Source organism: Seriola aureovittata, chromosome 13 (assembly GCF_021018895.1).
Source record: "Seriola aureovittata isolate HTS-2021-v1 ecotype China chromosome 13, ASM2101889v1, whole genome shotgun sequence".
In the NCBI taxonomy this organism is placed as follows: domain Eukaryota; kingdom Metazoa; phylum Chordata; class Actinopteri; order Carangiformes; family Carangidae; genus Seriola; species Seriola aureovittata.
In genome coordinates, this window is record NC_079376.1 from 15,439,282 (window position 1) to 15,456,711 (window position 17,430).

General features: G+C 40.6%; 1 protein-coding gene across 2 annotated transcripts in view; it reads left to right on the top strand.

Moving 5' to 3' along the window:
* Positions 1 to 10,489, top strand: part of esrrb (estrogen-related receptor beta) — a 43,689-nt gene extending 33,200 nt beyond the window's left edge. For both annotated transcript variants that reach the window (XM_056392655.1, XM_056392656.1), the window contains exons 6-7: positions 3,733 to 4,002; positions 7,175 to 10,489. In XM_056392655.1, the coding sequence (XP_056248630.1) occupies positions 3,733 to 4,002; positions 7,175 to 7,419 (515 nt within the window). In that variant the 3' untranslated portion in view covers positions 7,420 to 10,489. The remainder of the gene's footprint in view (positions 1 to 3,732; positions 4,003 to 7,174) is intronic.
* Positions 10,490 to 17,430: the final 6,941 nt, after the last annotated feature.

Sequence of the window (17,430 nt, forward strand, 5' to 3'; positions counted from 1 at the left end):
CCCTCTTTTGAAAGCGCTATCTAAAATAAAAAAAGCTTTGATATAGAATAAGCTTATGGCAGCATGATCATTCAGTTCAGTTTGAGGTTAGAAAAAAAGACGTGCTGAACCTCTGGGGTCCTGTTAGGGGGAGTTTTACTCCAACTGGAGCCCGGAGAGCACTTGACTTGGCTGAGGTGAGATTGCCTCTGGGCAGAAGTCTTCGGGGCCCGCTTGTCCTTCTGATAGCTGGCCATGATAGATCAGCCCCTGTCCAGCCAGAATTACTCTCTTTCCTCTTTCTATCTCTCTCTTCCTTCTCCCCTCATTTTCCAGCCCCCTTTCGCTCTCTTTCTCTTATCTCCCTCCTCTTTGGCCCATATCTTTTATCCTCCATTTCTCTCCCTCTCTCTCTCTTTCTCTCTTGCCATTTTTTCCCCTTCTCTCTCCCTCCCTCTGTCTGCTCTGTTGTCTGATTGAGGGTGAGTTACGAGGGGGCTGCAGCTGGAGGGGGCCACCGTGCCTCGTAATTACATCTCTTTTTATTACCCGTGCTAATGGCCCTCGGGGAGAGGGAAACAATAATAAATTAATAGAATATGAACTCCAGCTCAACAGAAATCTCCAGCATTTCATTTTGGACCGTCCTGTGCTCTGGCAGATGAAACGGTGTGCTGATTAATCTCTATGAGGGGTTTGAAGCAGCCGTCTGCGGGTTTGGGCTGCCCCCTCCTGCCAACAGCCGAGGGCTTTTGGGGAGATAAAGGAAGAGATGATGATTTTGGCTTCTGTTGTTGGTCTTTAGTGGTCTTGTTTTCACCCTTTGAGCTATGAATGATGGTGCACTGATGCAGTCAGTGGTCAGTTGGGCTCTGTAGTGCTGATTCTCTGTCATCTATATTTATTTTTGTTCTTCTATCTAGATTGAACTGAATTTCAGTGATGCTCATGCAGGATCAAATATGTCACATCTGGGAATTTTGAGAGTGAAAATCCCTTTTTAAAAAATAAACGTACGATTCCTATAGAAGCGGGATGCTTAAGTCAAAGTGAACAAAGAAAAACTCTGCATTGTTATTATCTCTGTGACAAAGACTTTCAGACAGATATCTGCCGGTGCACTCAGCAGTGGAGTGGAAAAGGCCCTTCAAGTGCGCAGACAGGCCTCTCTGATTTGGTCAATATTGTGTCATGTTTGGTCAAACCCCACCAAGGCAGTGGGCTGGAAATGAAGATGTAAATATTGATATTTCATTAGAGCAAATCACCCACTCCGACGGCACTTAACCGGGCCACCTCCAGAGTGTGGCGGCCGGAGCGCCGTGTGACCTGCGGAGTCGGGAAGTCACTTCATTACTCGATTAAATTGAGTGGAAAAAGGCGAGGCAACGACACGAGATCCCATTTGGAGCGATAATTTAGGCCCTGAAGAGAGGGGATGGAGCAGGGGAAAAACACCACCTCTCCATCTCACAACACTGGATTAAATTCAAGGACTTTTAGCGTCAAAGGTAATTGTAGGCTGCTGGGCTGCATATGGCTGAGAGGTGTCTGCTGTATCAGAACAACTCTAAAGCCTCTCCAGCAAGCCCTGAAGAAGGCCTTCACACGGGCTGTCACATTGGGAGCAGCGCTTTAGTTCCGCTTCAGTCCTCCTTGGCATTAAAAGGCTAGACAAAGCCTTGCCTGTGATTGTGATGCCAACCTGATGCGGCAATCAAGACCGCGTCCATGCTTGCATGACAATTTCCCTCCGGCCAGTCCACATTCTGTCCAACTTAATGGCCACGTATGCAGACAAGGAAATAACACAACAGAAGATTTTAAGACGCCATCTGGATACGTGTAATGGCACAGGCCTTTACAAAATATGGCTTATTGCCTCCTTTGATAATAGTTAAGTCTTTTGAGTGCTTTTGGCAGTTTGCTTTGTTGGGTCTAATTTGGGCTCTTCAGACCTCTGACCAGTCCAGTCGGGCACCAGCACCTTTCTGTTAGCACTCTATTCTACTGACTATTGATTCCCCTTCAAAATGTGAAGGCCCTCACATTCTGATCACAATCTGTTAATTAATGTATCCTCCAGCTCTTCCCCTGCAGTGGTCATCACCACGATAAGGGAAATTGAACACTCAGGTACTACTCTCACTGGCTCTTCTTTTCTCTCTGCCTGTCTCTCTCTCTCTCTCTCTCTCTCTCTCTCTCTCTCTCTCTCTCTCTCTCTCTCTCTCTCTGTCCTATTTCTTTTTCACTTTCTCTCAAGCTTCCTCATCGTGTCTCTTTTTCTCCTCAACCTGCACATGTGTGTATGTTTGTGTATGTTTGTGTGTGTGTGTGTTCATGGTGTCCTGGCAGGAGGAGATAAACATCAGGCTGGTGGCTGCACCCCAGTGAGATCATTTGTATTTAAGAGAAAACGTGGGGCATTTGTGTTGCGAGCGCCCTGGTCAATACTGTAATCTATCGCCTCTTAATCACGCAATGGCAGGTAGCGTGGCAACACCAAACTTGTGAAAGCAATCATATTAATCAGGGGCGGAGCTGAAGAGCCTAATATGCTGTCAGAACGGGGCGCCTGCAGGCACACTGTGCAGGGGGAGGGTAGGTGGGAGATGGTTGTGTGTGTGTGTGTGTGTGTGGGGGGGGGGGGTCATGCAGTTTATTGACAGCTGAAGGGGAGTACGAAGGGAAAAGGGATGAGATAGCTATCTGGCTATCTGCCCCTCACTCTCTCTTCTTTTCTCTTTTTGCCTTTACCCTCTGTAATTTGTTTGAATTCCTCACAGCTCATCTTTGGGGGATCTAGCAGTTTGTTTTATTTAATGTTCTATTCTGAGCACATGTAGAGGTGTTGAAGGGGAAATGACAGCGGTTTGATGCGCCTGAGCCAATTTCAGCTCATCCAGCTGCTGTTGGGGCCCTAGGTTTTAAGCAGGTCTTCAGGCTGGGCTTGAACCACGTGACCCCATAGTGTGTGTGTGTGTGTGTGTATGTGTGTGTGATTTTATGTGTATGGATTTATGTGCATATGTATAGGTGTCATGATCCGCATGTGTGTCTGTATGTTTTCCTGGTTGACACATGTTTGTGTATCTACACAGGTCCCTGTGTGTGTGTGTGTGGGTGTGTGTGTGTGTGTGTGTGTGTGTGTGTGTGTGTGTGTGTGTGTGTGTGTGTGTGTGTGTGTGTGAGTGTGTGTGTGTGTGTGTCCGTGTCCTCATCACCTCCTCCCGCTACACAGTGCATGTCATGTCCTCAACCCCTCCAATGAGAATGTGTCTCGGTGCTAATCCCCCTCACACCAATACAAGTGTGACAGGATACAAGGGGTAACCACATGGCTTTGTGTATCCCAGACCTTTGCACCGATTTACTGTCCTCACTTACAGTAAAGCCCACTCTAGTGCTCTGACACAGGCTTCAAAGAGGACCTTCCACTGTGCATTTAAAATTAAACACCTCTTGCTAACATGTGCCTCAGCATGTACTCCAGGCTACCAGGGCTCGACAAGTCATGTTTGGTTTACTGATCAACCTCAAGTGCTGTTTGTTTTTCTTTTCAGTTACTTTCAGATGTTCTCTTTGACTTTTTCATACTTTGTCAACAGAAGACTTCCGGATGAATCATGGGACAAATATGCTTTTGTTTTTTTGATGTCGACAGAAATGCATGAACACGGACTCGCTCCATTTATTTTTTCATCATCATGTTTTCGTCCCGTCCTCATACAGTGTCCCCCTCTGTCTTTCCAGGCTTTTCTACTCTCTCACTGGGAGACCAGATGAGTCTACTGCAGAGCGCCTGGATGGAGATCCTCATCCTCAGCATTGTGTTCCGCTCGCTGCCATACGAGGACGAGCTGGTGTATGCTGAGGACTACATCATGGACGAGGAGCACTCGCGGCTGACGGGCCTGCTCGACCTCTACGTGTCCATCCTGCAGCTGGTGCGCAAATACAAGAAGCTCAAAGTGGAGAAGGAGGAGTTTGTCACCCTCAAGGCCATTGCTCTCGCCAACTCAGGTGGGAATGCTTTCAGCACACTGACGCATCATAAATGACAGGTGTCATGACTTTTGATCTGAGCTCATTTTATGTGAACTTTATTTAAGACTAAAAAAATAACCAAAAATAATTTCAGGTGAGTAGATTGTGATGCCAGAAAAAAAATGTAATAATCTATTCTATGAAATCATTTTTAAAATTCAGAATTATTTTAAACATTTTAGTATTGTATAATAACGACATAAAAATTGTGCTAATAATATAAAAACATAGGAAATAAAACTGTAAGTGTAATTTAGCAAACCTCTTCTTAACCAAAAGTAAATAATTGATTTAAACAATATATAACATTAACTTTTAGAGGCACAAACCTGTCATTTGTTTGGAATACATGTACTAACTTTTTGTTGATTTACTTTGCTAAATGTTATAATAATAGCATGATTAATAACAACATAATTTGATTTACATTTATTTTAAAAATGACTCAGTACCACTATATTTCTCAGATAAATTCTAAATGATCAGACATAATAAATTAGATGTCGTATTAACTTTATATAACATATAATTATATCATATCACATAAAATTGTTGAAACTTTAACATATTTTGTAGATTTTATTTTTCACAATAAATTCAGTCCCAAAATAAAATGCACTCGTGACCTAAAACCGACCAACTGGGAAAAGAATTAAGTTTGTTTATATACTGTAACAACAAATTAAAATTCACAGAATATGTGAAAAATCCACTGACAAACTAACTTTGTCAAAAGTCAATACTGTAGACAAACATGTTACTGAGACATTCTTCAGGTTTATTATTCACTCAGAAAATTTCATTTTTTTCCTAGATAGACGCTGTAATATCCAGAAACAGCAAGGTATTGTCTAACACAGTTTCAGAAATGACATTTCTTAGTTTTTCAGGAGTTTCTCAGTGTAACCTTTAGTTTGGAGCATGAGATGGAGAGATGGAAAGTAGATAAGGGCAGTGCACGAGAAAGAGGGATAGAGCAGTGAGCTTTTTTAATTGAACACCTTCCATGTTGTGGTATTTCTCCAGCACTCCCCTCTCTTTCTCTATCTCCATAACAGTAGCTGCAGGGCACAGCAGCCACGGGAGATAAATTTAGCATTTCATTAGGAGCACAGGGGCTGTCAATAAAATGTGTTAAGTCGAATGGAATGAGTATCAGGGAGTGATAGGCCTCGTTTGTTCCAATGCGAAGATGGCACGCTACTATTGACAGGCTCCTTTTGAGGAGGCAGGACCTGTCCCGCTCTGATCAATGCACGCCTGGGTCACCGGGCCGCTTTCCCTTGTTTTGTCCGGGGCTGAGAAATGAAAATGCTGATGGTGGGGCTTTGCTTTCAGACAACAGAGCTGTGGTAGGGAGGTGGGGTGTGGGAGAGAGGAGAGATGGGGGTCGTGGAGAGAAGGGAAGGAGGAGGAGGTGGAGGGGTGTCTGGAACGTTAGAACAAGGTCTCTGGGAGATCACTCTCCCGGGAGCCCCTCTGTCTGACAGCTGTGAAAATTCATAGCGATTGATTTTGTAATTAGCAGTTTATCAATCGGATCGACGTGGGCTCACTGATGGATTGCGAGGAAATTGTTTCTTCAAAGTTGTTTTTTTAAGTCTACCCCTCCTCCAAGGACTACAAGCAGTGTGCTCACTGTCTCCTGCCCTCTTTTCCTTCCCATCTGTTGAGATGTCTCTATCTCTCTTTTTATTTTCTCCTCTTTTTTTCCCCTGTCACTGCAAAACATTTCATTTTAGTACAAAATGTGTGTATGTGTTTGCAAGTGCAAAAAACCGAGCAAAATATTGGTTTGAGCTTGTTAAGTTGTGAAGTCAGCCTGCATGAAAAGAACAAGAGATAATTATGTCACACCATATCCTCTTCTGAGATTTTTTTTTTTTTTTTTTTAGCCTTTTGTTCTTTCTATCCTCCTCCTCTCACCTCCCTCCCACATTCACTTTACAAAACGACCTACTTCATTTTACCACTGTGGATTTGAAAACCGTCAGGGTGAGAAATGTCTCAAGGTCTTGGGAATACAGTTGTTCCAGTCAATGAATTTGGGGCGAAGTCTGAAATCTGTTTTGCCTTTTATTGTCCCGTGTGGTAAAATATGCACCGCCAAGGTGAGACGAGTCAGGCAGCCAATGACATGCCGCCTCCAGAGCGCCAGACACCGGTTAACCAGTGTGAGAAAGCGCAACCCCGGCCCGTCCCTGAGAGAGACCCGGGAGATAGAAGCAGAGGCAGAGAAAGGCAAGAATGAGAGGGTGTGCTGTAACATAATGTACAGTAGGATCAGTAAAAAGCGGTGGCACTGTAGCGAAACGTTATAGGAGCAGGATGCCAGACTGAAACTGTAGCCTGCTCTAAAACTGGCCAGAGGTGAGAGAGAGATTTGGGCTGAGAGAGAGTCACAGTGTTTATTGTTCACTCTACAAAATAGGAAGCAAAATCTTGTTTTAAATACAGATAAATAATATAAAAATTCAATGGGGATTTTTTTAATTTGCCAGTTTTTCACTCACTTGTTTTTGCATCAAGCAGTAAAATAAACCCATTCGTGTTTGTTTTTCTCCTCCTCTGTGATGGTCAGAAACTCCTCTGAGGGAGTAGGAAGGAAATTAACTGAGAGGAAGTGTTGTATTCATCTCAGGCTTGTTTACGCCGTCCAATTCTCTAATGGAGCCCCCCTTTTTTTTTTTTTTTTTTTTCCGAAAACAGTCTATGCTTTGGAACAGAGAGGTGTTTAATGTGTACTTACTCAGCAGAGATCGGGTGCTATTCATGCCATTGTTACTGGAGGATAACATTGATTTTCAGTCTCGCTGGTCAAGGGCCGTATGAATATCCTTCCCAGTCCACCAAAGAGTAAATATATAAATAAATAAAGTAAAGCAGATGTTCTTTTTTTATGATCTATTCTTTATCTTGTCAGGGTGTGAGTTATATCTATAATGTGTTCCCTACCTTGCTGCTACTGACAGAGCAGTAAAGATCAATCATGAGATTTAATTTTGTTTTAGAAAAATCCATTTCCCATCACTCCTGTTATATTACCAGTGTCTCAAAGTGCAAACTACATTTCTTACAAGTTGTTTTTTTTCCTTTTCAAATTTGAAAATCCATCAATCTTCATGCTCCTTTCTGTGCTTTCGTCCAGACTCCATGCACATAGAGGACATGGAGGCGGTCCAGAAGCTTCAGGACGCGCTCCACGAGGCCCTGCAGGACTACGAGAGCAGCCAGCACCAGGAGGACCCACGGCGGGCGGGCAAGCTGCTCATGACCCTGCCGCTGCTGAGGCAGACGGCCACCAAGGCTGTGCAGCACTTTTACAGCATCAAGGTGCAGGGAAAAGTTCCCATGCACAAACTCTTCCTGGAGATGCTGGAGGCCAAGGTCTGATCGGAGGGTGGCTGATTGGCTACGGCAACAGAGGAGGGCTGCATTAGCGATACAGAAAGTGACTTGAACCAAGGCTGTGGGTACTCAGGAGAGGGAGACCCCCACTGACTGTACCAGGCAGGACAGAGACTCTCCTCTCTCACTCCCCCTCCTGGAACCCTGGGGCACTAAATAAAAAAGAACAAATGCAAAACTTGGTTATTAGTATAAATATAAAAATGATGCAGATTAATTTAAAATATATAAGAAATACTATGTACAGTAATAATTTTTTTGGTTTTTGTTAATTGTCAGTGGCCATGCTGTATATGAAGAAGGACCCCTCTGCCCCTCAGCATCTTCAGAATAAGTAGTTGCCAGTTCTTGATAGACAAGATAAAGAGGTTTCTTTTTTCAGAGAACAAAAAAGTTCTTTAAATTTGTTCTGAAGACAGCAAAGGTGTCAACAACCATAAACAGACTCACTTGTCTCACAGTTGTGTTTTTGCCTGGACTCGACCAGGACATGTATATATTTATTATTGGAAGACTGAGTGTACAGTTCAAAGTCTGGTGAACTTGGTGGCCATTTTCTCTTGTTCTCCTCCTGGTTAAAAAAAAATGAACTAAAATTGTTACCTAAATGTGAACTTTTATCAGTTTAAATGTCCTTGGATATACCTCTCCAGAGCAGTAAGCCGTGTGGTCTTTGTGGATCTGTCTCAGACTGGAAGATTTGCTGGTCCCACGTTTAACTAAACTAGCATAGGCAGGTACAATATTCAGTCGTCTTATTCTGTAGTAACTCAGCAATAAAGGGAGCTGTGGGGAAGCTGGGCTTAACCTCCTATCGTTCATGTGCTTTTCAATACTGCTGTTGCTAAAAGACCGTGCCCGTGTATCTCAGTCCCACCAGTGGGATACACCACTGTACTACTGTTGCACACCAGTGTTTCTCCTCTCCTGTAGCGGTTTGTGTCAGTTCTGTTCGTGCAACCCATTGAAACCCAAATTTGGTCGTTGTTTAAGCCTGTGGAAATTGCCTCTTGGCATGCAAACAGATGACCTGATTCGGGCTAGGTGAAAGATGATTAGCGGGTTTGGTGTGGCAGTATCAAAGGATTTATGCCGAGTGGCAGAAGTCCAGGAGATTCCATGTTCAAACAATCAGAGGCCCATATGTCAACCACTCTATTTTGGGCCCCTTTAAGCCTGTGGCAGAGTCATCCCGCACACAGGGAGCAAGGTGCCCAGCATCTGCTCTCACCATTTTAGACACCTCCTATCTTTTAATAGCCGTGCCTGCATTTATAGAGCTTCAACCAAACGGAGGTAAATGGCAGGTGCAGAGCCAGAGCGGTGGCACTTCACACTGGGTTTATTTTTAACCCAGCAGGAGGTTGTTGTCTGCACAGCCTCCCTCCAGGAGTACAGTAGACACGTGGAACACTTCTTCTTGACCTCATGTTGACACAGTGGCCGGTGGAGAGTAACACCCTTCGCACTGGCCAGGAGGCAGGCAGGCATCTGTGAGGAGAGCTCGGGATGCCCAAGCATGCACATGTGAATAGCTATGCAAGAAACAAAGTGTCAGCATGCTCCAAAGGGTAACAGCAACCCAACAGTGTGTCAGTACAAGGTGTGATCTCTGGTGGGAGTAGGAGACCTCGGGCTCCCTTCTCCCTGTGTTTAGCTACATGTCCATTACGCCAGGTGTGAGTAATACTTTAGTCCAGTCCAGCAGAGCTGTGCCGCTCGTCTCCATGTGAGAGAGAATGTGTTGGAGGTGAATGCTTATACTACTGAGGGATTTTATGTGATGTGATAAATTGTGGCGCTGTCACAACAATATGATACTGTGATCAAAGGAATCCCTGACATTGCAGTAGGGTAGAGTTGCCGCCATGCTTGCGATATCAGTTGCTAGCACTGATCCATCGGCCGGCATGCCTTTTTTTTACAGCAGCCTGAATGGCCGTGTAATGGAGGATGACTACCCACTCCAGCACCCAATCATCCCAACTTGAATTAGCTGCTGTCCACTCAACAAGCTCCACTGTAGACGGTGACAATATAACTTGAGTTATTTTACTGTTGTGCAATACAACAGGGACCAATTCTGACTGAAACCATGCTAAAAGCATGCTTTTACTTAGATTTGGGAGAATTTGTACGCTATTAAGTAACACACAGTATTCTAAAGCCCTCTAATCAGAAACATGTATCCCGTATAGCAGAAGAGGATCTATATTTGATTTGCTTAAGTGACAAAAAGACTTTTGTGCTTGTTTCAATAAAATTGCTGTATAAATTAAAACTTTTGCAGAAACTCTTTACAACTAGAATTTTGTAGTGTCCCAAATGATCAGCCATAAGAATCATAATAACGGGAGTCCTCTCATCTCCTTTTTTCTTTTTACCTAGCAATGTGGCACTGTGTTAAGTAAAATATAACATGTCTTACATTACAAGCTGTGTCTAAGTGTGTAAATATATCAGCGTCACTACAGTAGGTTGCCGAAATACCATTGAAAATAAAGTATGCAGCGCCCTGCTGACTACTACCTCATTATCATATTGTCAATATTTCTCTGATTTAACACTTTCTGCTCTTTATCATCTTCACATGTCTGTGACATACCTGAGCCATCCATTTTTTTTTTTTTTTTTTTAATCAAAAACTCTTTCTCTCCCTCAGTGCTCCTGCCAAAATATTTGTAATTGTAGTTTCTGATCTTCTCTTCCCATTCGTTCTTCATAGATCTGTTTGTAAAGGTAAAGCATGCTTCACGTTGACCACATGACTTGACCATCAGTGGGTATGATCCCCCCTTTTGGTTACTAAGCGGGTATGTGTTTTTATGAACATCAATGTGTCAGAATTGGTCCCTTGATGACAAATTGCAGACAGGGGCAGGTGACTGATTTCCTGCTTCTGTGCTATGAGTATTTATGGTGTGAAATATATCATTTGGCAATGGTGTACATTGATATCTCTGATCGTTGAATCACCAATATCTGTGTAACTTTTACGTTTTGATTTTCAAAAAGGTAAAGGATCAATGAATTAAATACTCCCTGACCTCTGTGATTCTTTTGTGTTTTGACTAAAAATCAGTTGTCAAGTAAAACTTCTAGGATAAAAAGATTTCTATCTCTCATTCAACCAGTACAAGCCGAAACGTTTAAACAGCTTTACAAGACTAAAGTCTACCTTAGCATGCTAGCACAATGACAGTGTTGATGCTGATAAACGTGCTGATGTTTAGCAGGTGTAAGGTTTACCCCTTCACCGTCTTAGATTGGTTAGCATTCCAAAGCCACAACAAATTTTGACGTTTTACAAACAAAATTACAGCTGGACATGATGGGAATGTCATTAGTTTAGCATTAGATATTTGATTGTGCTAAATGGAGAAAAGGTTTCACCAAATGATTCATCCTGAGGGGAGTGTGAATGTGTGTGCCAAGTTTCATGGCAATCGCTCCAATAGTTGTTGAGACATTTCACTTAAAACCCACAAATAAGAACCTTCATTCTTGTGCTACAGTAAAAGTCAGAGGATCTCCAAAATCATTAAGATTCATCGTCTCGGAACTTGAATGTGTGTACAAAATATCTCAAAAAGCCATCCTTCAGTTGTTGAAATATTTCAGTCTGGACAGAAAGCGGTGCACTGACAAAGTGATATTGCCATCCATAGACCCATGGCTACATGGCTAAAAACAAATAGTTAAAACCACTTTAAAAAAAACCATTGCAATAAGTAACTACAGTCGAGCAACTTCTACCTAACCTTGCCCTCTGCTTGGCATATTTACCAGTTCCACCATGACCAGTCACACTCGCGCATACACTGACTGGGAGTTCGGCGATGGGACAGAACATACCGGAGCTCCCAGCATACCAGAGATGAGCGGCAGTAAGTGAGGCAAGCCTCTCAAGCCAGAGATTCACGCAGGCCACCCAACCATCCAGCCATCAACCGCATCCACTGCAGGGCCAGGAGCTGTTGAAAATGGATCCGTCACAGGAAACAGGCAGACACACACGCTAACGCTGATGGAGGTGGGGGAAGTGAGGGGCTGCAGCTCCATTATTTCAGGAAGCTGATATTCTAGGGAGTTAAAGTATTCCCTTCTCTATATAATTATAAGAGCCAATTTCCCTTTTTGAAATAATGTCTTGGCAACCAATTAATTGTCATAATCCTCTACGTGGAAACAATGGCATCACAAGGCAAGAGAAAGGATGACTTGAGGATGAAAGGAAAGAAAAAAGAGATCTGGAGGCCCACACAAATAAAATGTAGAGCACAGTTGCCAGGTGCTGTATTTTTTAAAGGCAATGTGCTTATCATTTCTCATGCAAATCATCCGGTTGGACCAGATATTGCCATCAATACATTTCTCACAGATACAGTAGCAGGGCAATCATTTACCTCCATTGACAGGTCAAAACACCTTTCATTAGAGTTATGAGGCATCTCATCAAGATGCGGCCCCGCGTGCAGCTGTATGACTGCTGTGTATTGCTTAAGTGTGTTTCATTATTCCCAAAGCAACGTTGATGATGGTGAGGGAAAGGATTACACGTCAGGGTGAGTGATTGGGTTTGAACAGAGCTGCTGCATACACTTTGTATCAACCCAGGGCTCAAATTACACTTAGGTTGAAAACGGAGCACGCAAATGCCCAGGAGAGCTTGTGGCACAGAAATGAAGAGTGGGCCACCATCTCTCTCTCTTTCTCTCTCTCTCTCTCTCTCTGTATCCCTCACACACATACACACACTTTTCATCTCTTTCCTTTGTCAAATTTTCTTTTGACCCCCCCCTCCCCTCCTTCTTCCTTCTCCCTTCCCCTCCCCACACCCACCTCCTTGTTTTTGAGGCACAACCATCCTTTATGGGCATTCTTATTGTTCCACTGATTCCGTTATGTGTATTTATTGCTCCATTTGTGAAATTGGAGGCACCAGCCGACAAGCCTATTACTATTCAATAACAAGAGCTGGGCATTTTCACAACCGTGAGCTATCAATGTCCCAGACAGAAACGTTACATCACATCAATTTCAAACAACAGACAGATTGCTATATTGTTGTTGTGTATTCTACTGGAGAAGGAAACTCACCCATCTCTATGGGGGAAACTGCGAGTGCCAGCAGTCAACAACACATCTGATCTTCAACAAAAGGACAATGTAATGGGCTCAAGAGTAGATCTATTTCCTAATAGATCCCGGTTACTGCTGTCCTGCACCTGTCCCACTAGCAGTATCCAAGCCATGCATCCCCACACCTCTGACCCTGCTCAAGACTCTCTTTTGCTGATCAATAGGCTGTCAAAGTGCCTAGCAGGCACAGCAACCGGGCCATCTGAGATTTCACCCCCCCATTGTCCATCTTCGCTGTTTTAAGTGCATTTATCAGGTTACACGCCTGCTCTCTTCATCACTTAATGCATGGCTGAGCTGCTGTCCTAAAAAACCTAATGGCCATCAGCGGACCTTTGTCCCAGTTTGTCAAATTACTCTGGTTACATTTTTCAGACAGACCATTATGCAATCATACAGTGAAAGGGGAGACTTTGGGCATAAGTACAGTTTAAATCCCCATTTTGATCTGATATCAATCTGCCGTGGGTGTCATACTTAAATCTGGAACAAAAAAAAGGAAATGAAATATTATATCAAAAGTCTTGTATTTCATAAGTTACACTAGAAGTATTTCTGGGCCAAACTGTGGGTCTTTGAGAAGGAGCTGCATGAACAAAAGTCACTATTTCAGCTGATAAGCACTATAGAAATTGAGCGGACCCAGAGAATCCCCTGAAAACAAGTCTCAAAGGATAGAGAGAGAGAAGTGGCGCTGCCACACAGGATGCCTGTTAGGATGAGACCGCACTGACCCTCCAGCGCTGCAGAGAAAATACTGCTTTTAGCTAAAATCAGTGCACTTGTGTTCTGTAACACTTAAACATTGTAGGAACACAAGCACGGTGAGAGAGCGACTGGGTAATAAACTGTGCACACACACACACACACACACACACACACACACACACACATATACAAGATAACTGCATGTGAAGGGTTTTCTTCCTTCATTTGAGATTTATTTGCCCAACTGTATCTTTATCTGTGCTGCTCACTGATATGAAGCTGTGGGGGGAAGCAAAAATATTTCCAACTATCTGCCGAATGTATCTCCCTCCACCCAAGGAAAACACTGTTGTGGGATGTGTGTGCGCGTGGTTGAGTGGGTGGGTGGATGGGTGGGGGTCTCTCTTCTCCTTACTGTTTTATTGCCTCTGCCATGTATTCACACGTTCTTATGGGCTTTTCCAATTTAACCACTGGTTTGGAAATAATGAAGGGAGATAAGGAACATTGATAAGCATGGATACGTCCATCAAATGGAGAAAAACTCACACAGAGTGGTTTGTGTGCTCACTTCACAGGCATTTAACACAATTGCTGTGTTATTACTGTGGTTTGGGCCTGTTTTTTACATCATATAAGGACATGAGTATTTTCTGGCCATGATTAAGAATTTTTTTAAAACTGAAATTAGAATTATAAAGATCTTAAAATTGTATTTTTAATTTTTTTAATCTGCCATTTATTTGAACTTTTTTATTAATTTTCCTTATTTTTCTTTGCCAAATATACATGCTTTTAGTGTCCTAATTAATTACACATTTGATAAATATTGTGACCAAGTCTTTACAATTATTGAGCTATGATTCAAGGAGAATAACATTTTTTTGTCATATGTCAGCTGCTGAGTATGTGTGCTGTACTTATTGGTACGATAGATCCCAGGATTTCCTGGGGTCCAAAGGAGCAGGGAAGAAATGGTCAGGCTCAACTCCGGTGGGAAGCCATGGATGGGCCTGACCTTTTCGGCATGTCAAGCAAAGGTTAGAAATCTCCACTGGCCTTAAAGCAAATGCACTTGTTTGCCATAATGGAGGAGGCCCCTGTCTTTTTTTCAGCTAGAGACCAGGTCTGGTCCCGAGAGAGTTCCCTCTGATGGAATTCTCTCTGCACATACTGCACACGCACACACACACACACACACACACACACACACACACACACACACACACACACACACACACACACAGAGTGTACTGTCTCTATTGCTGCCAGCTTTGCCGTATAATTAAGTTCAAGTAAGAGTCAACCTTTCTTGTATCAAACAAACCAAATGCAACATTTTTTATTACATTAAGTATTTTAGGTTACAAAATAAACTGCATCCTGTATGTCAATGTGATCATCCTTGTTTCCTCTTCCATGTCATTTCAAAAGTAGTCAAACAGTGATGATGATGAATCTACACGCCAGGTGAGAAACACATATGTGATCACCCACCTAAGACCCCAGGAGGGAAGCTACCCATCCAAGGGCATAGATTTAGTCTCAACATTGTTAGGGATATAACAACCTCAGCAACCCTACAAAACAGAAAGATTGGGTTTTTAATCACATCAACCAAATGGTTTATTAACATATAAGACCTGAGTTTACATTCAGGAATGAACATACGCAAATGAAAAAAATGTACATGTGCCGAATTTCCATATGAAATATATGTACATATGAAGTAAAATCATATATTATTTAATATAAAGCTTATATATGAGAGAATTACATATTAAACCTGTTAAAAATTGGAACAATATCAAATAATGACATATATCTCTAGCTAATACAAACTGTATTTTAGTTTATGATCATATTATATATGTAAATATAAAAGATAGACATGTATGTTTCAATTCAAAAGAAATTATGAAGAAACTCATATACAAACATACAATTGAATTAGCATCTTGTATTTAATAAAAATGCATTTTACTATGAGTATTTAATGTTATAAACTTAAAAAATCCTCATATATTCATAGGATGTATATATGTCATAAATATATCCTCTTTTCAGTGATACATATGGTAAAATCACTATTGATATAGGTTCATATATGTAATATATATGTCATAAATCATAGTATAGTAAGGCATAAAAACATCACAGTAAAATAAGGCATAAAGAGTCATAGTAAAGTAAGGCATGAAAAGGCATACAAATGTGTCATGTCACGTCATGTTATAATAAGGCATAAAAATGACATAGTATAGTAAAGGATTAAAACGACATAGTACAGTAAGCAATAAAAAGTCATGAAGAAGTCATAGTATTGTAAGGCATAAAAACATCATTGTTTACAAAGGCATAAAAACAACATAGTATAGTAAGTAATAAAAAGTCATGAAGAAGTCATGTTATAGTAAGGCCTAAAAACACATTAAAAACATCAAAGTATAATAAGGTCTAAAAACTTCATAATATACTTAGGCAGAAAAAATCATAGAAATGTCAGTGATATCAAGGTATAGTAAAACATAAAAATGTCATATTATAGTGAGGCATAAAGAGACAAATTAGTCATAGTTTACAAAGGCATAAAAAAGTCATATAAAAGTAATATTAAGGTATATAAAGGCATTAAAAATGTCATAATATAATAAGCCATGAAAAATAATAAAAACATCATAGAAATCTAAGGCATTTAGACATAAAAGAGACATAATTTAGTAAGGCATAAAAAAATGTATAGTATAGTGAGGCATAAAAAGGCATTAAAATGACACGGTATAATAAGTTATGAAAAGTCATAACAAAGTCATATTATACTAAGGCATAAAAACGTCATAAAAATGTCATAGAAACACCAAGAGATAAAAATTCATAAAAGCAACATAGTATTGTAAGGCATAAAAACGTCATAGTATACTAAGGCATAAGAAAATCATAAAAAAAGTCATAGTATAGTAAGGCATTAAAAAGCATAAAACGTCACTGTATTTTAAGGCATAAAAAGAAATAAAAACAACATAGTATAGTAAGGAATAAAGAGGCATAAAATCGACAAAGTATAATAAGGCATAAAAAGACATATAGAAGTCATAGTATAGTAAGGAATAAAAGCGTCATAGTATAGTAAGGCATAAAAAGGCATAAAAACGACACAGTACAATAAGGCATAAAAAAATCCTAAAAAGTCATAGCATACTAAAGCATTAAAAAAAAACATTAAAAAGTCATAGTATAGTAAGGCATTGAAAGGCATAAAAACGTCACTGTGTTTTAAAGCATTAAAAGGTTTAAAAAAAAAAAACATAGTATAGTAAGGCATAAAAAGGTATAATAACGATACAGTATAATGAGGCATAAAAAGTCATAAAAGTGAGATAAAAACACCAAGAGATAAAAAATTTTAAAAATTTCATAGTATTTTAAGGTATAAAAACGTCATAGTATATTAAGGCATAAAAAGTCATAAAAACGTCATAGTATACTAAGGCATAAAAAAGTCATAAAAATGGGATAGAAACACCAAGAGAGAAAACGTTTTAAAAACAACATAGTATTGTAAGGTATGAAAACATCATAGTATAGTAAAGCATTAAAAGGCATAAAAACGTCATAGTATACTAAGGCATAAGAAGATCATCAAAAAAGTCATAGCATAGTAAGACATTAAAAGGCATAAAAACGTCACTGTATTATTATTATTTATTGCATAAAAAGAAATAAAAACAAAATATTATAGTAAGGATACATAAAAAGGCATAAAAATGAAACAGTATAATAAGGCGTAAAAAGACATATAGAAGTCATAGTATAGTAAGCATAAAAACAGCATAGTATAGTAAGGAATAAAAGCGTCATAGATTGGCATAAAAAAGTCATAAAAATGTGATAGAAACACCAAGAGATAAAAAGTTTTAAAAACAACATAGTATTGTAAGGCATAAAAACAACATTGTATAGTAAGGCATAAAAAGGCATAAAAAAGTAATCGTATACTAACGCATAAAAAGACATTGAACAACATAGTATAGTGAGACAAAAAGTCAAGAACGCCTTAGTATAGTAAGACAATGGTGCAAGGTATTAAATGTTTTACATGCATTTCGCTTTGAATTCAGAATATAAGTGATGTTTTGTCATACTACG